General features: G+C 41.6%; 1 protein-coding gene across 3 annotated transcripts in view; it reads right to left on the bottom strand.

The window, feature by feature from the left end:
- Positions 1–17,802, bottom strand: part of LOC128693138 (facilitated trehalose transporter Tret1-2 homolog) — a 68,668-nt gene extending 50,866 nt beyond the window's left edge. Inside the window, exon 1 of one of the 3 annotated variants that reach the window (XR_011392516.1) lies at positions 16,863–17,802. Coding sequence is in view for 1 of the 3 variants with exons in the window: in XM_070089293.1 (XP_069945394.1) it covers positions 16,863–16,869 (7 nt within the window). In the remaining 2 variants the exon portion in view is untranslated. The remainder of the gene's footprint in view (positions 1–16,862) is intronic. The other 2 variants (XM_070089293.1, XM_070089294.1) reach the window with 2 other exon arrangements.
- Between the last annotated feature and the right edge of the window lie 6,161 nt (positions 17,803–23,963).

Genomic DNA, 23,963 nt, shown 5'->3' with positions numbered 1-23,963 from the left:
TTCATTGCATCATGGCTGAAATTGAGGAAATTAATATAGAAGACAAACATATGGAATATAGAGCAAAAAAAGCTTCACTGCAAGCTAGGAAGGGTCATGTAACAAAAGCATACAATAAATGTTTGGAATTAATGAATCAAGAAACTGTGAATACTGATGATTTAAAATTGTATTTAGATGCTTTAGGTAATAGATATGATTCATACAAATTATATTACAACAAATATGAAGGAGATTTGTTAGTAAACTGTTTACCTGGAGTTTACCTGGAGAGAGTTTCGGGGGTCAACGCCCCCGCGGCCCGGTCTGTGACCAGGCCTCCTGTGTAGATGAGACTGAAGTAGATCTTATGATTAATCATTATTATGAATTAGAAGAAAAGATTCTTGTAAAAGTCAGGCCTTGAATAAATTAAAATGTGTAAACCAGGCAGTTAATCAGTCTGCTCCAACAAATAATATGTCTTTGCCAAAACTCCCAGAACTATGTTTACCTATATTTAATCCTGGTGAAAATTGGGAGGAATTTTGGTCAATTTTTAAAGCAGCTGTGCATGACAGGAGTGACCTAGCCTGTGTAACTAAATTATTTTACCTCAAAGGACAGGTAAGAGGAGATGCTCACATACTCATACAAGCCTTTCCCAATGTAGATGGCTCTTACAAGGAAGCAGTTGACTTGTTGAAAGTCACTTATGGTAATATAGAACAAAGTAGGTTGGATCTAGTGAATATCATTATTAATTTAAAATCTCCAGATCATACTTACAAAGGTTTACAGCAGTTTAGAGTTAAACTGGAGAGCACTCTCAAAACATTAAGTAATAAATATAATCTGAAGGAATCAGACTGGTTATTGAGTGCCATGGTACAGAATAAATTAAGCTGTAAAACACTTGAATGACACTCGAATAAATATCACAAAGGTTATTTTGGTCTGGAGGAAATAAGACTAGGTCTACAAGAATTAATTGTGCAGTTGCAGACCAGCCAACCAACTCATTTTAAAGATGCAACACATAATAACTCTGAGGTATCTGTCAAGTTTCACAAAGGGAAAAATTATCCCAATGTTAATCAAAATTCATTTCCTAAAAAGAGTTGCATAGGTGCATATCAAGTAGCAGGAATCAGAAATAATGATTCTCCACAACGTAAGAAGAATAAGTACCCTCCTAAGAGTAGCACAGCTAATAGGAAACCAGTCAAAGAAAAGAGAGATTGTCTTTTCTGCAAGGGTGCTCATTTTTCTAAGAATTGCAATGCATACAATAAACAGAAAAACAGAAATACACTAGGCTGTGTTGAAGGAGGACGAACATGGAGGCGGAGACCGGACAGGTTAGGTTGGATGATTGGTTAACTGGGTTTAAAGTTTATTGACTGCTAGAAGGTCATTAAGGCTGCATGTAACCTGTACACTACCTGTCATGTTAATTTTAAGACCTAAAGCAAGGAGTACAATAACCTCTCAGCACACTCTGAGACACACATCTTACCGTGTACATATCCTCTGGCAGATTAGGCAGGATTCGTTAGGAAACAGGATGAATATTTCCTGAAACGGGACTTAGCCTTACGATCCGCCACTTGAGATTTTGGTCATATGACGGACGCTTTTCACTGGCTGACCTGTTCACCTCTTTTAAAATTAAAGATAATATCATTTGCTGTTGGGACATTGAGAAACTGCTGATGTACTAAGGGAGTGAGTGGGGGGGAAGGGACCTGTGTTAAAAACAAAAAAAATCCATATTACGAGAGATGAATGTTGAGACACTTATGCAGCATATGGGAATCTTTATTCAGGAAACGTTTCGCCACACAGTGGCTTCATCAGTCCAATACAAAGAGGAAGGCGTAAGGAGAGGAGGAGAATGAGGTAATCAGTCCCTCGGCCTGGAGTCGATGTGTTCAGTCCATCAATCTACAAGATTGATGGACTGAACACATCGACTCCAGGCCGAGGGACTGATTACCTCATTCTCCTCCTCTCCTTACGCCTTCCTCTTTGTATTGGACTGATGAAGCCACTGTGTGGCGAAACGTTTCCTGAATAAAGATTCCCATATGCTGCATAAGTGTCTCAATCTTCAACTTGTCGGTTTTTCAAACCATTCATCACGAGAGATGAATATTGCGGGTGTTCCAAATATACTCCTGTTAACTCTGCTGGGGTCTAGTTCTTGGGTCTAGCTCAGGTATAGAGCTGCCTAGCACAGGATGGATGTGAGGTACACAATAATCTAGTCGCTTCGCCGGCAAACAATAAAATCTAATTATCCTGGTTATGTTCGGGGTTGGAATCCGCATAACATATTGCATAGGATGGGACTGCAGCCTGGTAAAATAAACAATAAAAAAATATTAAAATGCAATCCTTTGTTGACAATGTTTCGCACACGTAGTGGGCTTTATCAAGTCGCAAACATAAAACCCAGTGAGTGGGCGAAAAGTGTTGATGTTTCATACCATTTCTCTCCATGGGACAGTAACTTATTCTCGCCCCTCGAGGGAGGTGGCTGGGCTATCAGTCCAAGGAACTGCGCCTGTTCTTCCATTCCTTAGCCTGAACCTGTCTTTCATGTAACCCTCCAGACTCTGTGTGACTCCTACGGATCCATTCCCTTTCTCAAGTACAATGCTAATAATAGTAAACAACTCAATTTCGCATCCAGAGACATAATATGGCAAATTTAAACGTTTCCTGGTTATTGTGTGAGCAGGGGACCGTCTGCACGAGCTGAGAGGTTGATGCAGGTTGAAGGACAACCTGCTGAAGAGCTGCGATGAATGACTGATGAAAGAGTAATCTGGTGAATGTGGGATCAAAGTGAATGTGAATAGGCAAATGGCCGGTGGGATGAATGGTCGAGTTAGGAAGAGCAGAACGGGATGGGATGAGGCTAGATGGCTGCCAGGGGGATGTGGCTATATGAGGGGTGTGGCTATATGAGGGGTGTGGCTACATGAGGGGTGTGGCTACATAAGGGGTGTGGCTACATTGGTGTGGCTACATGAGGGGTGTGGCTACATGGGTGTGGCTACTTGAGGGGTGTGGCTACATAAGGGGTGTGGCTACATGAGGGGTGTGGCTACATAAGGGGTGTGGCTACATGAGGGGTGTGGCTACATGAGGGGTGTGGCTACATAAGGGGTGTGGCTACATGAGGGGTGTGGCTACATAAGGGGTGTGGCTACATGGGTGTGGCTATTTGAGGGGTGTGGCTAAATAAGACGTGTGGCTACATGAGGGGTGTGGCTACATGAGGGGTGTAGCTACATGAGGGGTGTAGCTACATGAGGGGTGTAGCTACATGAGGGGTGTAGCTACATGAGGGGTGTAGCTACATGAGGGGTGTAGCTACATGAGGGGTGTAGCTAAATGAGGGGTGTAGCTACATGAAGGGTGTAGCTACATGAGGGGTGTAGCTACATGAGGGGTGTAGCTACATGAGGGGTGTAGCTACATGAGGGGTGTAGCTACATGAGGGGTGTAGCTACATGAGGGGTGTAGCTACATGAGGGGTGTAGCTACATGAGGGGTGTAGCTAAATGAGGGGTGTAGCTACATGAAGGGTGTAGCTACATGAGGGGTGTAGCTACATGAGGGGTGTAGCTAAATGAGGGGTGTAGCTAAATGAGGGGTGTAGCTACATGAGGGGTGTAGCTAAATGAGGGGTGTAGCTACATGAAGGGTGTAGCTTTTCAGGATACGTCTTATGCATGAGAAGTAAGCGCCAGCAGTAGTAGTTAACTCTCCCACACAGACTTAACATCTTCATATAACTAAATGCGCTATGGTTGCTCAGCGATCCGTATCCCTCTGTTTCAGTGCACGCAACAAGGAATAGTTACGTGACGGTCGTAAAATTCTAATATGAATGCATGTGCATGTGTGTGTGCATGTATGTATGCGTGTATCTATACATACATACACTCACATATGTCATGCCGAATAGGTAAACCTGGCCATTTAATAAGAAATCATTTAAAATTAAGTCCTTTCTAAATTTTTCTCTTATACGTTTAAAGATATATATATATATATATATATATATATATATATATATATATATATATATATATATATATATATATATATATATATATATATATATATATATATTTCACTTATGTTAATGCAAAGATTAATACTTTTGCACCAAAAGCACCTTAGAAAACTTGCCTGACTTCATTATAACAAGCGCAATTTAATTTAGTCTAATGCAACTAAATATATTTTAGATAAGTTTACAATAATTTATTAATAAACAAACAGTGAAATATATTTTTTCGTTAGCTTCAGAATGATTTTTGCGAAATTATTGAATATATGATTAGCGGGGATATGATTGAGGTGTATAAATGGAAAACAGAAATAAATAAACGGAATGTAAATAGCGTGCTAAAAATATCTAGCCAAGACAGGACTCGCAGCAATTGTTTCAAGTTGTAAAAATTCAGATTCAGGAGGGATATAGAAAAGCACCGGTTTGTTAATAGATTTGTGGATGAGTGGAACAAATTCCTGAGTACCGTTCTAGAAGCTGAAACGTTGTGTAGTTTTAAAAATAGGTTAGATAAATACATGAGTGGGTTTGGGTGGGTGTGAGTTGGACCTGACTAGCTTGTGCTACTAGGTCAGAAGCCTTGCTCCTTCCTTAAGTTAACGTGACCTGACCTGACTAGGTTGGGGCATTGGCGTATGCCCGTGGGAGAGTTGGACCTGCCTCGCTTGAGCCAGTAGGCCTGTTGCAGCGTTCCAGCTTTCTTATGTTCTTATAAATTTTCGCTTGCCTTATTCGGTAAGAAGAGAGCTGCAATTTAGTTTTACCTATTCGGCATGACTCATATATATATATATGTCGTGCCGAATAGGCAGAACTTGCGATCTTGGCTTAAATAGCAACGCTCATCTTGCCATATAGGACAAGTGAAAATTTGTGTATGCAATAATTTCGCCAAAATCATTCTGAATCTAACGAAAAAAATATATTTCACTGTGTTTCTTTATTATTAAATTATTGTAAACTTATCTAAAATATATTTAGTTGGGTTAGGCTAAAATAAATTGTTCTTGTTATAATAAGGTTAGGTAAGTTTTCTAAGATTCTTTTGGTGCAAAATTAAAAATTTTTGCATTAACATAAATGAAAACAATATATCTTTAAACGTCTAAGAGAGTTTTTTAGAAATCACTTAATTTTAAATGAGTTCTTGCTAATTGACCAGTTTTACATATTCGGCACGACATATATATATATATATATATATATATATATATATATATATATATATATATATATATATATATATATATATATATATATATATATATATATATATATATATGTCGTGCCGAATATGTAAAACTGGTCAATTAGCAAGAACTCATTTAAAATTAAGTCCTTTCTAAAAATTTCTCTTATACGTTTAAAGATATATTTTTTCATTAATGTTGATGTAAAAATTTATAATTTTGCACTAAAAGGAACTTAGAAAACTTACCTAACCTTATTATGACAAGCGCAATTTATTTTAGCCTAACCCAACTAAATATATTTTAGATTTGTTTACAATAATTTAATACTAAACAAACACAGTGAAATATATTTTTTTTCGTTAGGTTCAGAAAGATTTTGGCGAAATTATTACATACACAAATTTTCACTTGTCCTATATGGCAAGATGAGCGTTGCTATTTAAGCCAAGATGGCAAGTTCTGCTTATTCGGCACGACATATATATATGTATATATATATATATATATATATATATATATATATATATATATATATATATATATATATATATATATATATATATATATATATATATATATATATATGTCGTGCCGAATATGTAAAACTGGCCAATTAGCAAGAACTCACTTAAAATTAAGTCCTTTCTAAAATTTTCTCTTATACGTTTAAAGATATATTTTTTTCATTAATGTTAATGTAAAAAATTATAATTTTGCACCAAAAGAATCTTAGAAAGCTTACCTAACCTTATTATAACAAGTGCAATTTATTTTAGCCTAATTCAACTAAATATGTTTTAAATACGTTTACAGTAATTTAGTACTAAACAAACACAATCAAATATATTTTTTTCGTTAGGTTCAGAATGATTTTGGCGAAATTATTGCATACACCAATTTTCACTTGTCCTATATGGCAAGATGAACGTTGCTATTTAAGCCAAAGATCGCAAGTTCTGCCTATTCGGCACGACATATATATATATATATATATATATATATATATATATATATATATATATATATATATATATATATATATATATATATATATATTTATATATCAGGCAACCCTCCCAGTACGACTGGGAGGTATAGTGGTGCTCAAAGCAACGCATGTTGCTTTACCTGCTTTTCTGTCTTCGTGTTTGGCTTCCAGTGCATTAGTCAAGAAGATTGTTCCCGAACGCTTGAGAGACGTGGTAGGAGCTAAAGACCCCAGGTTTACTGAAGCAGCGATTCGGTGGGACACCCTTACAGACTTCTCCAGTAGACCAGCTCCTCCCAAAGAGCACAAACAGTCCCACTGGGACAAACCGATCATGGAAAAAATCGCCAACACAATGCTCTCCAATGCTTCAGGAAAGGACAAAGCTCGTCTCCTGGCAGTGAAGGCACCACACTCAGGAGATTTCTTGTTAGCTGTTCCCAATTCCTCCCTGGGCACCCGTCTCGACCCACAGGCCATTCGGATTGGTGTTGGTCTTCGCCTAGCCGCCCCCATCCTCACCGAACATAGGTGTATTTGCGGCAGGGCGACAGCTGATCAATTCGGACATCATGGTCTCGTGTGTCACACAGCAGAAGGGAAGCAAGCCAGACATGAGGAGGTCAATGACATCATAAAGAGAAGCCTCGCCACAGCCCGTTGCCCAGCTCAACGGGAACCCCAAGTACAGAGGTCTGTTGGAAGTCAAAAGCGTCCTGATGGAGCCACTATGCTACCCTGGAAGGATGGAAAGCAGATTGCCTGGGACTACACCTGTGCCGCCACATTGGCAGACACCTACTTGCCATACTCCGTAGTGGAAGGGGGTAGAGCTGCCAGCCACAGGGAGACCCAGAAGACCCGAAAATATGAAGACTTTCCCCCTTGCTATAACTTCATTCCAATAGGGTCGGAGACCCTTGGAGCATGGGGCAAGTGTGCTCTAAAGTTCCTCAAAGAGCTGGGTGAAAAGCTCATCATAGAAACCAAGGACCACAGGGCGACCAGCTTCCTCTTTCAGAGACTCAGTGTTGCGATCCAGAGAGGAAATGCCTGCAGCATTCTGGTCACGCGACCCACCGCAGGGGAGCTGGACGAAGTATTCGAGATGTAGCTCTGAGTCACCTATGTTGTTTTACTTTCTGTTGTATTTTTGTGAATGTTTGGCCAATGTATTTTGTCTTTAAATAAAACATACTTGAAATATAGGGGGTGGTTGGAGAAAATTCTCAAACAGCTTCAGGAAGAACCTTGAGTTTTCCCTGAAGCAAGTTTATTCTTTTCTCTGAGGATGAGGGTCCCCAAAACAGTTCTAGAGGTGGTACCTCCCTATATATATATATATATATATATATATATATATATATATATATATATATATATATATATATATATATATATATTATATATATATATATTGTATATATTGTATATATTGCAAACAATCGCAGACAGGTGATCTTAACAATGCAAGGCAGAAGAGGCATTCCTTAGCTACGTTACGGAATCCGTTTCTAATGTTTCTAACAACATTAGTTTACTGGCACATTTTGCACCAACACAACCTAAAGCTCTATGATATCATCCTTATATTATTCATCCGCAGAAGCTGACTGGGCCTTAAACCGGCCCGGGCATCCGTCAAGTATCAGGTCAGTTCATTGAACCACTGAAGGCCAGAGGAACGTTTTCACCGCTTAGTTAAGGCGAGTTGCATTTTCGTTTCAGTTCTTGTGCAGCGGCTTTGATTTCAGTTTTTCGGTCACATTTTTTATACCCATCCCAGCGGCCCACAGGGCACTGCCCTAATGCCCATATGAACAGTCCGCCTCTGTGCATCGGTCTCTAACGATTCAATTTATTCAAATTAGCAATAGCTAGTAGTATGTTCTGCTCCTCAGTGGAAGATTTGAATTAACTTTTGGATCAGTTGGCGCAGACTTGCAATTTTTATTGAAGAAATTAGGATTTTTCCTGAGATAACTTCTGAGTATCTCCAGATCTTCAACTCTGATGGATAACTGAAGTGTAATGAGCACTTGTCAATGCTCAGTAACAGCCTAGCATGGAGAGAGCAACTCAGATAATTGATCTATATATTTCGATCTCCTTCTGGGATCCTCTTCAGCAGATACATAAGTGAAAGGAGAACATGAATATATAGGGAAGGTTGCACCTTAGCCAGTACGAGGGAGTGGCTGAGGTGAGGTGCAACCTTCCCTATATATTCATGTTCTTTCAGTTAAAAATCTCCTGAAGAGGTTCCCAGAGGGGACCGAAATATATAGATAAATGATCTGAGTTTCTGTCTTCATGTGGGTTATTATTAGCTTCAACTCTGATATTTAACTGCATTACAGCAGTGAGGTAGATGTGGCTGGGCTTATTGAATATTGTGGAAAATTGCATTTATCTGAATGTAACTCATTATGTACATAACAGTAAATGATAACAAAGATAATTATTATTTATCAGAGTTACATAGACAAGTAGGAATTTGGGACACCTAGGTCGCAAAAATGTCCCCCTTCGATACCTACCACTGTCATATCCACAAGTTGCTCTGGACCTATTAATTAAATGAAATGTACATACATCAGGAATGCTGGTAAATATATAAATTTGTGGACTGAATATTAAAAATAATAAATGGTTATATATATATATATATATATATATATATATATATATATATATATATATATATATATATATATATATATATACACAATTACATAACAGAAGGAAAATATATCTTAATATCACTCACCAATTTGACTGGAGATTAATGTGTATCATACTCAGAAAACCTCACTCTAACTAAATCTATGAAAATAATGCTGGCCAGAATTACACACAAATCTAGAGAGCTTATCTGAGGTTCCTGGAGAGGTCTTGTCCAGTCGCCTGATATCTCAAGATATGCAGGAATGCATAGCCACCAATTTCGCCTCCTATTTGAGAGGTGTCCGCACAATTTTAACCTCTAGAGCACGAAAAATTCTTCCCCATTCACCAACGTTTGTACAAAATTCAAAACCAAGATGGCGAGTCCCGTCTGCCCAGACGCAGGCTTTCCGTTTTCTATGACATAAATATTATTAAATACAGTATGGCCATCTATTTACATATAAATACTGAATTTCTGGAAAATATATACAGTATTTTCCATAAATATGGGGATAAGTCTCTTGGATCGCGGGCCGACCCAAACACATCTAGTTTTATAATCGAATGGAATACAGTACCAACACAACTGATGTGTTCTTCAGTATCTCCAACACTAAGGGACTGATTACCTCATCTTTTGTATACAATTTCACAGTCTTTGCATTATATCCTTGTTTTGTATTAATGAAGACACTGGAGGGCGAAACGTCTGCAGTTAAAGAAACCTTGATGCTGCACATGTGTATAATTCTTCACATCTAATTTTAAGATGCAAAACAACCACGGGAGGAGGTGAATGATAGCTCTAGGTCTTTCGTGTTGCAATCAACATATCAGGAGCTTGCAAAGTTGCAGAAAAGAGGAGGATGTCCAGCAGATACGATGACAGGAAGCGCCTTTGCTGGAGGAAAGGCCCTTCCTGTGATCGTGTTTTATTGGACCTCCTCTTTTTCTCCAACATTGCAAGTTCCTGATGATGTGTTGGTTGCAACATGAAAGGCCTAGAGCTATCATTCACCTCCCCCCGTGGTTGTTTTGCATCTCGTATCGCTTATTCCCAATATTTGCATAATCTAATTTTAAATAATGTCACTGTACATTACGTTTGTGTCCACGTTTCCCCACGTCCTGAGCCCAGGTCACTTGTTATGTAATTAGGTCATAAATGCGTCATTGTCTTAAAATCAAGGTTAGACGCTGTTTCTTCACACACACACACACACACACACACACACACACACACACACACACACACACACACACACACACACACACACACACACACACACAAGATGTTAGGAAGTATTTCTTCAGTCATAGAGTTGTCAGGAAATGGAATAGTCTGGAAAGTGATATAGTGGAGGCAGGATCCATACATAGCTTTATGAAGAGGTATGATAAAGCCCATGGAGCAAGGAGAGTCACCTAATAGCGACCATTGAAGTGTCGGGGCCAGGAGCTGTGAATCGACCCCTGTGACTACAGCTAGGTGAGTACAACTAGGTGAGTACACACGTCAATGTAACATACAGTAGTGAAAAAAAAAAAAAAACAGACGAACAGTACCAACAAACATCTGTGAGTGATTACTTAAACTTTCCCATTATTCTAGACTTGTTTGTTCTGACAGTATTAATGGAACCACCAAGGCGAGCGAGGAAAGTCATCGCTTAGAAATTTAGAACATAAGATCAAGTCACGTCCATCACTAATATTTACATTTCTTTATTACAGTTTATCAAGTCGTGTATATATTTTTTTTTTATTCGCCGGTACTCTCCCGGCCCGGGTCTTTTCCAAGTAGTGGTGACCCGGGCTTGGCTCCCTATCTGGGGAGTGTTTCGAGACCTAAGTCTCCCATGGGAGGAGGTACAAGTACCCCTTCGTCTTTGGGACCAAGTGTCCTCAGGCCTAGCCACAGTCCCCGCCCTCACGGGGCTCGTAGGGAGAAGCTAGGCCTCTGGTCTGCCATCTGCCCCGCCCCAAAGGGGCTCGTGGGGATGGCAGTCTTTATACTGGTGTATATCTTAGGTCAAGCCGTACTACTACGCTACGTTCTCAAATTTTTCTAACAGTGAACCTATGAAAGAATCCAATTCCACTAATACATAATACAGGCTACCTCTTATCAGCAGTCAGGATCTATACAATAAAAACCTGGAAAGTTTACTTTCATAATTTCTTAAAAAATATGCGGGTTTAATGTGATTTAAACCTTTGCTGTTTACGCTTATATTGTGTTACTGAAGACAAAAATGGGAGGATGACAATGTTTATGACTTACGTTAATGTGACTATTTGGGTGGAGAGGGAGGATTATCAGTATTAACAATGTATTATGACTAGCTGGAGAAAAGTGGGGGAAAGACTCATAAAGCAGCGAAAGGATTTATAACTGCAGAGTTTCAAACAAGAGGTGATTACCTGAGCTAGTGTTTTAGCGCTCCCCCATGATTATAATAATAATTGAGCTCGAGTGAAGCCTCGCTCTGTTTTAGGAGGATTTTTTTTTTCACCCACTTGCCTGCTCGCAGCGGCTTCTTAATAGTATGCTGGAAGACAGTTGAACAGTCTTGGGCCCCTGACACTTACCTGGTTGTCTCTTAGCGTACTCATGGCGCCCCTGCTTTTCACTGGGGGGATGTTGCACCACCTGCCTAGTCTTGTTTTCTTACGGAGTGATTTCCGTGTGCAGAGTAGAAAGTGTGTGTGAGGCCTCCTGTGTACTTCCCCCATTGCTAACAGTGACTTCAATCCAATCCCTGGACCCACTATGTGCTTCTGTAATCTGTTTACTGCCAAAAGGATGGGTACGGGATAACTACTGCCCACATCATGGGTACGGGGTGCATAATATAACCAATAAACTACTGCCCTGATGATCGTAACTTCCTTGTAAACATTAATTCCCTTAACAATGTTATGGTTATTCAGCAGATTAGTTAATTACCCTCCATGGGCAGTCGTGTGTTATTTCTGCCACTTGATGGCCTCAATTCAGCCATCTCAAGATAACGTGAACTATTTTCATCTAAACGGATATAATTTAGCACTTAAGAATAATAAGGAAATACATATTACATACTTCAGTGAAAAAAAAATGTACAGAACTCCCCTAGTTCCACTGCTAAAACTTGTGATAGTAATCTTTTACCTAGTAATACTACAGTGACTTGTAAGCTCATCTTATCTAGTAACACTAGAGTGTCTTGTAAGATTAACTTCGACGAGTTTACGATTACAGAACTGCTACCACTGTACTACCAAGAGTGGTCACTGTTGTTGTTCTTGATTTACCGGTACTTTCCCGGCCCGGGTCTTTTCCAGACGGCGACCAGGCCTTGGCTCCCTGTCTTGGGAGTGTCTTGAGACCTATGTCTCCCATGGGAAGTGGTACAAGTACCTCCTCATCGTCTGGGACCAACTGTCCCCAGGCCTAGCCCCATTCTCCGCCCACACGGGGCTCGTAGGAAGACACTAGGCCTCTGATCTGCCATCTTCCCCGCCCCAGGGAAATTCGTGGGAATGGCAATCTTGTGAGCTGCAGGTGGTAACAACCTCTAGCTCTGGCACCTTCCCCGCCCTAAGAGGGCTCGTGGGAGTGGCGTCAAGTGGTCACTGTTAGGATACCACAGCCCAGCTGATAAACTGACTCGGAAGAATTTATCAAGTTCTCTCTCTCTCTCTCTCTCTCTCTGGAAGACTGCTAGGGACCGGTCGATGCTTTCTTTTATGAGGGGGGGAAGGTATTGAAAAGTCCGGGTCCCTGCACACTCATTGGAGAGATCTCTTCGTGCAAATGTTGCACCCTTGTTTTGCAGAGAAGATATTTTTCACTGACGAACCAGGAGTGATTTCATTGTATAGTGGATGATGGAATGCGAAGCTGAGTGTAGAGCTTACTGTGTGTAGAGCTTACTGTGTGTAGAGCTTACTGTGTGTAGAGCTGGGGTCCCTAAACTTCAGCTCATCGACACCTTCATGAAGCTTTAGAGTTTAGATTGTTCATTGACCCTCAAACATTTCTTACATGAAAATAATTTAATAAATAGTACTTTAACTAATAATACGACGAATAATAATGGAAGATAATAATTATATTTTCACAAAAAATAGGCAATATTTAAATTTTGAAAAAAAAAAAAAAAATAACATACCCTTTTTTTTTTATATTGAAACTGTCGATATCTTTAATGGGAAGGACGCATCACACAAGTGTCAACAAGGACACTGACATTTGCTTGGAGAGATGACAGAGACAAGGGGGAGGGTCGAAGGTCACACATATACAACACAAAGCACGACCCCCAACATTTGCTCACTCTCCCTTTTGACCCCCAGCCATTTACTGACCCCCCTTTTGACCCCCAGCCATTTACTGACCCGCTCTTTTGACCCCCAGCCATTTATCGACCCGTTCGATAGTCCCATCAACCCTTAGGGGATCGATATTGACCACATTGGAGAACCCTGGGGTAGAGGTTAATTTGTAAATCACTTTGACTTTCTGGGGAGGGTTATCCTAGGTAATCTACACATATGTTGCAATGTATGATAATTTATGTAACTATATTTATGTGTTCCTCTACCTGAATAAACTTACTTGCCCTGTACCAATGCCTTTCCTTCCAGTTCACAAGTCTTTGATACGCGACTTAATTCCTTCACATATATCTGTCGACCACTCTAGTGCTGGTTAAGTAGCTAGCTGCCAGTGCGTTCACGACGTGTCTATGCATTAATGCTGGTAGAATTACCGACAAAATGTGTATGGCAACACCAAGCTGAGATCATGAACACCTGCGACGACATTCGATGAGCAAAAGCCTAATCTAATCCAACAGACAAACAGAGCGAGTTGCTAAGGAGGCTGCCAGGCCTAACAGAACGAGGTATCCTAGGAGGACTCAGATGAAATTCTAGTGCTTGATGATTAATAGCATAATCAAAACTAAGAGGTAAACGCACCAGGGTCATACAACGCTGCCTGGTGCTACATGCGTCCTAGTAACTGCACCTGTGTCTCATTTACATGATTCTAGATATCGGATGATGTCAATATTGAAACAGAGAGTATCCCGAAGAAAAAAAAAATAGCTGTACTAAGAGCGTAGATAAACTAGCATCGTAGGTTCTTCAAGTGTTAAAATTGATTCATTATCCAGTGGTGGTGATTTATTTACCAATGGTGATTTAACCAGTGGTGATTTATTGTCCAGTGGTGGTGGTGATTTTATTATTTAGTGGTGTAGAATACCAGTATAGTTGGATGTGAATGGTACCAGCCTATTATAGGCCAGTAGGCCCAACAAGACAACAACAGGTTAATGAATTAATGTTAAAGTTCACTTAATGTGTTCAACAGTGTTGCAAATATTTAATGATTATATTGATTCTTCCACTCTCCCTCTGTTGTTGTACCCACGTGTGTTATTAATAGTCTCGGCACCTCTCACTGTGTGTGTGTGTGTGTGTGTGTGTGTGTGTGTACTCACCTATTTGTACTCACCTATTTGTGGTTGCAGGGGTCGAGTCCTAGCTCCTGGCCCCGCCTCTTCACCGGTTGCTACTAGACCCTCTCTCTCCCCGCTCCATGAGCTTTATCAAACCTCGTCTTAAAACTGTGTATGGTTCCTGCCTCCACTACGTCATTTTCTAGGCTATTCCACTGCCTTACAACTCTATGACTGAAGAAATACTTCCTACTATCTCTCTGACTCATTTGTGTCTTCAACTTCCAATTGTGGCCTCTTGTTTCTGTGTCCCCTCCCTGGAACATCCTGTCCTTGTCCACCTTGTCTATTCCACGCAGTATTTTATATGTCGTTATCATGTCTCCCCTGACCCTCCTGTCCTCCAGTGTCGTCAGGCCGATTTCCCTTAATCTTTCTTCATAGGACATTCCCCTTAGCTCTGTGTGTGTGTGTGTGTGTATGTGTGTGTGTGTGTGTGTGTGTGTATGTGTGTGTGTGTGTGTGTGTGTGTGTGTGTATGTGTGTGTGTGTGTGTGTGTGTGTGTGTGTGTGTATGTGTGTGTGTGTGTGTGTGTGTGTGTGTGTGTGTGTGTGTGTGTGTATGTGTGTGTGTGTGTGTGTGTGTGTGTGTGTGTGTGTGTGTGTGTGTGTGTGTGTGTGTGTGTGTGTGTGTGAGTGTGTGTGAGTGTGTGTGTGTGTGTGTGTGTGTGTGTGTGTGTGTGTGTGTGTGTGTGTGTGTGTGTGTGTGTGTGTGTGTGTGTGTGTATGTGTGTGTGTGTGTGTGTGTGTGTGTGTGTATGTGTGTGTGTGTGTGAACATACCAATTTGTGGTTGCAGGAGTCGAGTCGCAGCTCCTGGCCCTGCCTCCTCGCTGGTCGCTACTAGGTCCACTCTCTCCCTATTCCATGAGCTTTATCGTATCTCGTCTTAAAGCTGTGTACGGATCCTGCCTCCACTACATCACTTTCCAGATTGTTCCACTTCCTGACAACTCTATGGCCGAAGAAATACTTCCTAACATCCCTGTGACTCATCAACGTTTTCAGCTTCCAGTTGTGACCTCTTGTTGCTGTGTCCCATCTCCGAAACATTTTGTCACTATTCCCCTTGTCAATTCTTCTCAGTATTTTATGTCGTTATCATGTCTCCCCCCCCATCCCCCCTGTCCTCCAGTAACCTCACGTTGATATCTCTTAACGTCACCTAAATTACTGGGAACGCTTGGAAGCACACAACTTGTACTCGCCGAAACGCAGACTAGAAATATACCATAATCTACGGAAAACACAATAAATGTCCGGGGCCCAAGACTGTTCAACAGCCTCCCTACCATGCATAAGGGGAATCACCAATAGACCCCTGACTGAATTCAAGAGGGAGCTGAACAGATACTTAAGTCGGTACCAGATCAGCCGGGCTATGGTTTGTACGTTGGACTACGTGCGGCCAGCAGTAACAGCCTGATTGATCAGGCTCTGATCTACCGAGAGGCCTGGTCGTGGACTGGGCCGCGGGGGCGTTGATCCCCTGCAGGTAGAAGGTGTTCCGGGGGCTAACGCCCCCGCGGCCCGGTCCATGACCAGGTCTTGAGGTGGATCAGGGCCTGATCAACCAGGCTGTTACTGCTGGCAGCACGCAAACCGACGTACGAATCACAGCAAGGTTGGTCAGTTACTGACTTTAGGTGCCTATCCAGCGCCTTATAGAAGGCAGCCAGGAATCTATTGGTAATCTCCCTTTTGTATGCTGGGAGGCAGTTGAACAGTTTTGAGCCCCTGACACTGTGTTGTCTCTTAACGTGCTCATGGCGGGGATGTCGCACCAAGTCAGCGAAAAACAGAAAATCTAAGAGATACAGAGAGGCAGAGCAAGTGCACCGTATGGTATAACAGTGCACTGCATGGTATAACAGTGCACCGTCTGGTATAACAGTGCACCGTCTGGTATAACAGTGCACCGTATGGTATAAAAGTGCACTGTATGGTATAACAGTGCACTGTATGGTATAACAGTGCACTGTATGGTATAACAGTGCACTGTATGGTATAACAGTGCACTGTATGGTATAACAGTGCACTGTATGGTATAACAGTGCACTGTATGGTATAACAATGCACTGTATGGTATAACAGAGCACCGTCTGGTATAACAGTGCACCGTCTGGTATAACAGTGCACATCACAACCATAAACAACTGTTATATACTAGAAATAGCGCAGTAGATACTCTGCATAACAATAAGGTTCATAATTACTACTATTATCTACGCCAGGAAGTGTTTAACATATTAAGATCAGGTTACTTCCGTGAATCAAAGGTAATCAGGCTTGATCCAAGGAAGGGGGAAAATAGCTATAATTCCTTGGATGAGGAGCCCTTGACTAACATGAATGCACTACCCCCTTCCCCCGTTCCTTGAAGAATAACAGCTACAAGCAGGAATACAATGATATGCACTTCCTTACCAGCCATGTCTGTCTCTCTCTTTGTCTCCTTTGAAGTATTTTTATCTTAAGGTTGTCGAGAGGGCACTACAACGATGTGTATTTGTTGTGCTTGCTCTTGGCGAGGTGCCCACCTGTCCTTTTCGTGCAGTCAGTGATCCCTTCTCTCACTCGTAAAGTTCTCACGCGTTCACTAGTCTTGCGAGATTAGATAACCGCTATTCTTGTCAAGTTTAGTCACTTTTCAATGGCTGTTGTCACTTTGAGGCCTTGGAAGATAATATAAAAAAAATTATCTTTTTACTAGGAGGCTATTTACTGTGCTGCCTTTGTTACGCAATCTTTCACAGTTGCTAGGTTCATTTTCTTACTATGAAACACAACAACTCTACCAGGATGACAACATAACACCCTGAGTACCTCTTGAAGACGTCTGGGCTGTCGCCAGAGCAGTCTTGGAGAGCACCGGCCAACAGCGCCTTTGACTTCATTCGCTCGCTATATATCGCTTAGCAAACTGGCTCTAACTGGCTGCATGTAGTGATCACGTGACAGATGGTCTTGTTACGTATCTACCAGTTACCCACAAGGTTAAGGGAGGGAGGGTTCCACTAGCTTGGGTCGGGTAGTGTAGGGGGGGTTATTATTATTGCAATCAAGGGGGAAGCGCTAAACCCGTAGGATTATACAGCGCCTAGGGGGGATGTGGAAGGCATTCGGGCTTAATTCGGGGAACTGGAGAACAGATCCAATTCCCTAAATCAAGAGCCCCTCATCAACATTAAGGAACCGTCCGTAAGGGAAGTGTAGGGGGGAGGATGATACAAAGATCTGGGGAGAGAGGATACTAAAAGCATGTTGGGGGGAGGGGAGGGTGAAAGAGGGTGCCCGGAGGGTGTGTGTGTGGGGTGGTTACAGGGGGAGGAGAGTTTGTATGAGGGTGCGAGGAGAGTGTGTGTGGGGTGGTTACGGGGGAGAGGAGGGTGTTTGTATGAGGGTGCCAGGAGAGTGTGTGTGAGGGTGCCAGACAGGTACCACAATCAGCTGTCTCTCTCACTGGACCTGTTTACATCAGCTTCTGAGTTAGTTGAGGATACATCTCTGTTATCTGCCTTCTTATCTCGAGTTTGTTGGCATCAGAGTATTCCTGGAGTGTAATGATGCTGACGCTGGCGTCGGAGTATTTTTCGAGTATATTTTGGTTATTATCGGCGTCGGAGTCTTTCTCAGGTTCACTTATGTTGCCGTCAACGATTGGGTGTATTGATGTCGTTCGTGAAGCACAAAGTGGCTGACGCCGACGCCGGGGGTGTCAACTTAACCAGGCTGTGAATGAACGCTTTAGAAAACCGACAAGTTGATGTAAATAAGACACTTGAGCAACATTTGGGTACCTTTATTCTGGAAACGTTTCGCCAGCCAGTGGCTTCTTCAGTCCAATGCAGAGAAAGGTGGAAGATGAGGAATTTGAGGTAATCAGTCTCAGGCTGAGGGACTGATTACTTCAAACTTTCCATCTTCCACTTTTCTCTTCATTGGACTGAAGAATCCACTGGTTGGCGAAACGTTTCCAGAATAAAGATACCCAAATGTTGCTCAGGTGTCTCATATATTAACCCGGGTAAAACCGACAGTATAGCAGAGTAAGACAACAGAAATACACAAAGCAACAAGCCTTTACGCAACGTTTTGCTCACAGAAGAGCGTTCTTGAGTGATACAGAGCACCTTGAGAACTGTCCATTAATAGTTCTTCCAAAGAGACGTAGAGCTTCCCGGGCAGGTTCCTGGGTCAAGTGTCGAGGTTATAGAAAAGGTAGTCAGCTATCTGTAGTTGCAGGGGTCGATTCGTAGCTTCTGGCCACAGCCTCTTAGCTGGTCCTTACTAGGTATGTCCATGTAAGGTAAGTTTTGCTGGAACAGGGAGGGGGGGTTAACGGATGCTACAGTGCCCCCTGATTTTATTGTGCTGTGTCAGACTGACTGCTGTTTTCAGGTAACATCACGTTCTCTCTTATTCTCTGATGATGAGAGTAACATCATGACAAACCATGTTCATCCTAGTGGATAACATGTTCATTCAGTGCTGCTAGATCACCATGTGTACTCATGCTTCAGAATCATGGCGTTATTTTGTTATCCTGAGTATGGGATAGTGTAGACTCCTGCTGTGATCTAAGCTTCTGGTTAGATCTCAAATGATTTTGGACATCAGGATATATATATGCAATAAGATCACAGTAAACAGGTGATATCAAAATATGCAAAACAATCAGTGTGAAAGAATAGTGAAATTCTAGGCGCTTTCGTGACTTCTCACATTATCAAGGAACTATGATAATGTTAGAAGTCACGAAAGCACTTGGAATTTCATTATTCTTTCACAGTGGTTGTTTAGCATATATATATATATATATATATATATATATATATATATATATATATCTATATATATATATATATATATATATATATATATATATATATATATATATATAAGGTGTGGAGTTAATAAAAGTATTAGTCAGAGGGCTGAAGAGGGTTTGTGGAGGTGGTTTGGTCATTTAGAGAGAATGGATCAAAGTAGAATGACATGGAGAGCGTATAAATCTGAAGGGGAAGGAAAGCGGGGTAGGGGTCGTCCTCGAAAAGGTTGGAGGGAGGGGGTAAAGGGGGTGTTCTGGGCGAGGGGTTTGGACTTCCAGCAAGCGTGCGTGAGCGTGTTAGATAGGATTGAATGGAGACAAATGGTATTTGGGACCTGACGATCTGTTGGAGTGTGAGCAGGATAATATTTAGTGAAGGGATTCAGGGAAATCGGTTATTTTATATAACTGGACTTGAGTCCTGGAAATGGGAAGTACAATGCCTGCACTCTAAAGGAGGGGTTTGGGATATTGGCAGTTTGGAGAGATATATTGTGTATTTTTATACGTATATACTTCTAAACTGTTGTATTCTGAGCACCTCTGCAAAAAAATGATTCTGTGAGTGAGGTGAAAGTGTTGAATGATGATGAAAGTATTTTCTTTTTGGGGATTTTCTTTCTCTTTGGGTCACCCTGCCTCGGTGGGAGACGGCAATATATATATATATATATATATATATATATATATATATATATATATATATATATATATATATATATATATATATATATATATATATATATATATATATGCAAAACAACCACTCTGAAAGAATAGAGAAATTCTCTATTGAGGAATTTCTCTATTCTTTCAGAGTGGTTGGTTTGCATATTCTGAAATCACCTGTTTACTGTGATCTTATTGCATATATATATATATATATATATATATATATATATATATATATATATATATATATATATATATATATATATATATATACATATATATATATATATATATGTATATATATATATATATATATATATATATATATATATATATATATATATATATATATATATATATATATATATATATATATATATGTAGACAGCCTGTACTGTCTGCACAGACAGCCCATGCTGTCTGCCAGCTTAGTTCATATTTCACGCCATGCTGGTGCTGCCACCTATAGGAGTTGCCACTTCAGCCTGCCTGCCCTTGCCTCACTCTCACACAGTGGCTTAGCAGGAAGACACAAGGCCTACTCCTAGCTCTCTCTCGTGGGATGGCCCTGCCCGGGCCATGGGCACAACACACAAGCCTGTGTACCCACCACGACTTAACAATAAAGTAAGAAGCTCCGAAGACGTATCATTTACTCCCCGCTACCAGAACACCAAATAAGCCCATTAAACATTGGTAGCAGCGGTGGTCGCAGCAGTTGTGTTTGCCCAGAGAGAGGAAGGAAGGAATGAAGTCATCTTGACTTCATCATCCCATGCAAGAAGCATCCGTCTCTCAACGAGTTATTCTGATGTCGTGTCTGCACATTTGAGCATCCAGACACAGGTACAAGCAGGATCCAGGCCGAAATTTGCCGAAATTCTCCGAGAATTGTAAGTGGCATCCCAGTGACCCCACGCTACAGCATCCCACGCTGTTTCCCAAGTCACGTGTTCAGCGTCACTTGTATGTTGCTGTTGTTGTTCAGCTCAGCACAGCTGTTTCAGCAAGCCAGAAGTGAGTTTCGTTGTGATTTCTGCGTCCAGTGTGTTTCCCTGTGTTTGTGGGTGGGAGGAGGAGGAATGGCCAGGTGCTCCCTCACCATACACTCATCCATGCTCCTCGCCACCACACTACCATACACCACTCACCACTACTCACTCCCTCTGCTGTGTTTTTTGCTATTTTTCGTGTGATTCATTGCCAGAGCTGTGCATCCGAGTGCCCGAGGCCACTCAAAGCTACGTAGACCAGCATGCCACGTAGGTCACGACACCACGTAGATCACGATGCCACGTGGGTGTGGACGATGTCACGTGGATCTACAAGCCATGTGAGTTACCAGATGTCCCAGGCCTCATGCTGTGGTCTGCTGCCCGCATCACTTTGACGTCACCGACGATGCTGCCCGACTTCATGACGTCACGATGTCTGCCTGACATCACCTCGAGATGTCTGCTGACGTCACAGTGCTGCTGACGTCACCTCGCGACATCATGCCTGACATCACATGATGTCACATCGAGTGTTTCTAGTAATTATTTCAGTATTGTCGAGAAGACTGAGAGAAAATATATGTCATGTGTTAATTAATTCCTCTCATTCAGTGTTCTCACATTTTAGTATATGTCTTAGTGTCAGTTTTGTGCACAGAAAAGCATCATTTGCTAGTTTAAGCCATGTTGTACCGCATGTACCGCAGGTGTGTGTAGTTTCCGTGTGTCCAGTGAGGTCTGAGCCAGACCTGAGTAGCACCACTGTGTTAAGTCACCCGTGTGACCAGTGCGTTTGACAGTTATCAGTCAGCTCTGAGCGTATGAGCCCCATTTGTACAGAAAGTTCTTAATGCTCATCGCTCGTGATGTTATGCAGAATCGTACCTGCTGCAACCCCTGAATGGGTTGCAATATATATAATGTGTATTATGATTATGAATATAATGTATATTACCTTTTCATATAATTTTATACTGCTTATATTTGTGATAATAGCTAAATCGTAAATAAATGACTTTATATTATTATTTGACTTATGTTGTTAGGTAGGATGTAACATATTATGTGCTCAGTTCAAGTCTTGATTGTCTAACTACTGTAATTATCACTCTTTGCTCGTTTCCCTGCCAGCTTCTGTTTCTGAGCTGCAGCTGTCCACAGAGCTATCACGTGATCGAGGGGGGGGTGTCCTCACCTCGCCTGAAGTATTCAGTCTGGTCTAGACTCTCTTGGTGGTTGGACAGATTGTCTGTCTCATTATTCTTGTTAGTTCTGTAGAACTCTCTTCACAGAACATTGTATAGACTTAGTGATTTTCGACATTGTACTGAGGTTGTGTGTCTCATGGACACTCGAAACAACTCAGGTCCTGAGCTGTAGCTTCTGACCTAACTTGTACTGGTATCTGTGTATTATCACAGTCGGGAGTTTTGTGACTTTTGTGGAGGATCTGCAGATGGTCCCTACTTAGTGTCCTTATATTATCTCCTTGTTCCTGATTCTGTGTCGCAGTTGCTTGTTGTATTGCTATTGGGCTTAGCATTCTTTTTTGTTCAAGCAGACTGTTCTGGTTGCCAGTCGGTCAAGAAGTTAGTTTATTTAAGGAATTTGTCGGTCACTTGTTTAAGTCTAGTCGAGTCTTGAGACATAGCAAACTACTTAGAGCACTTACAGACATACACAAACTTACTTGTACATATTTGTAATATCTTATTAAATGTTAAAGTACCAGATGGTACTTAAGAATTATAAATGTGATATGTGCTTTCAGCACAATAATATTGTACTCGAGAGAAGTGATATTATTTTGATTACTGTGATTAATTTAATTTAATTTGATAATATGCCTCTAGACTTAATAAATTTATAAAATTTTAATTTCTCTAGTTAGTAGCCTACCAGTTGTAATCCTGAAGCACTATTGAATCATACTGAATTCTAATGGATAATTGGACAAGGATACTGACTACTTGTTACGAAAACCCAGTAACAGGCTGGATGCTAGAAGGGCAGTCTTTTCTAGTATTCACTGGAGATCTCTAAGCTTTTAGAATCGCGTTTTTTGTAACAATTCCCATCGAGATTTCTTTCACTTCACCTCCAGACCATCAGAGTGCAGTTAATTGTAGAGAAACAAGTCTGGGGATGCTTAGACTAACCTCTGCTATAACTCCAACTGCCGAGAGAATGACACTCACCAAGCCGCAGTTAGCCCTGTCGGCAGGCGCTGTGTCAGCCTCATGTCACAAGCTTCAGTGAGCAGCCTGCACAAAGAAGATGTCACTTTGACTGCTAGCTCTCTCACTGCAGTCTGGTGTATGATGTTATGACTCCCAGATGTTTCGCCCAGTCGTCTCTGCCACGACTCGCTCCACAACTCGCTCCACGCTTGCCGGCAGTGACAGCCCAGCGACAGTACCAGTCGAGAAGTGTCCTCCTGAGTTGTTTGCCAGAAGTCCTGCCCAGTTGCCGAGTTTTGTCGACGCCTCACTCGAGGGCACCAGCATGTCGTGCCCCAGGTTGAGTGAAAACCTGCAGCGACTCCTACGATGACTGCTTCACCATTCCAGAGGAGACCGTACCCTGTTATGTCACAGCTCAGCCACAGCGATGTCTCCTGTGTTGCAGTATCTGTCCAGATGCAGGAAGGCGTGCAGTGATGCCCTTTCGACGCTCACTGCCTATGACCACTATGTTTAGCACACCCCACATGTTTTTTTCTTCCCTCCCTGTAGGAAGTTTTTTTTCCATGTCCATATGTATATATATGTTTTTATTTTGTGTTCTGTGCCCTGTTCCTAAGAGAGAGAGACCGAGTTTCTTTTACCACCAGTATTGTCGCGTTGGGACGACGCGCAGTAGGTGGCCGAGCGTATGTAGACAGCCTGTACTGTCTGCACAGACAGCCCATGCTGTCTGCCAGCTTAGTTCATATTTTGAGCCATGCTGTTGCTGCCACCTATAGGTGTTGCCACTTCAGTCTGCCTGCCCTTGCCTCACTCTCACTCACACAGCAGCCTAGCAGGAAGA

Source organism: Cherax quadricarinatus, chromosome 28, assembly GCF_038502225.1.
Source record: "Cherax quadricarinatus isolate ZL_2023a chromosome 28, ASM3850222v1, whole genome shotgun sequence".
Taxonomy (NCBI): Eukaryota; Metazoa; Arthropoda; class Malacostraca; order Decapoda; family Parastacidae; genus Cherax; species Cherax quadricarinatus.
Note: the sequence above shows the minus strand (reverse complement) of the source record. Positions and strands in the feature narration are given on the sequence as shown.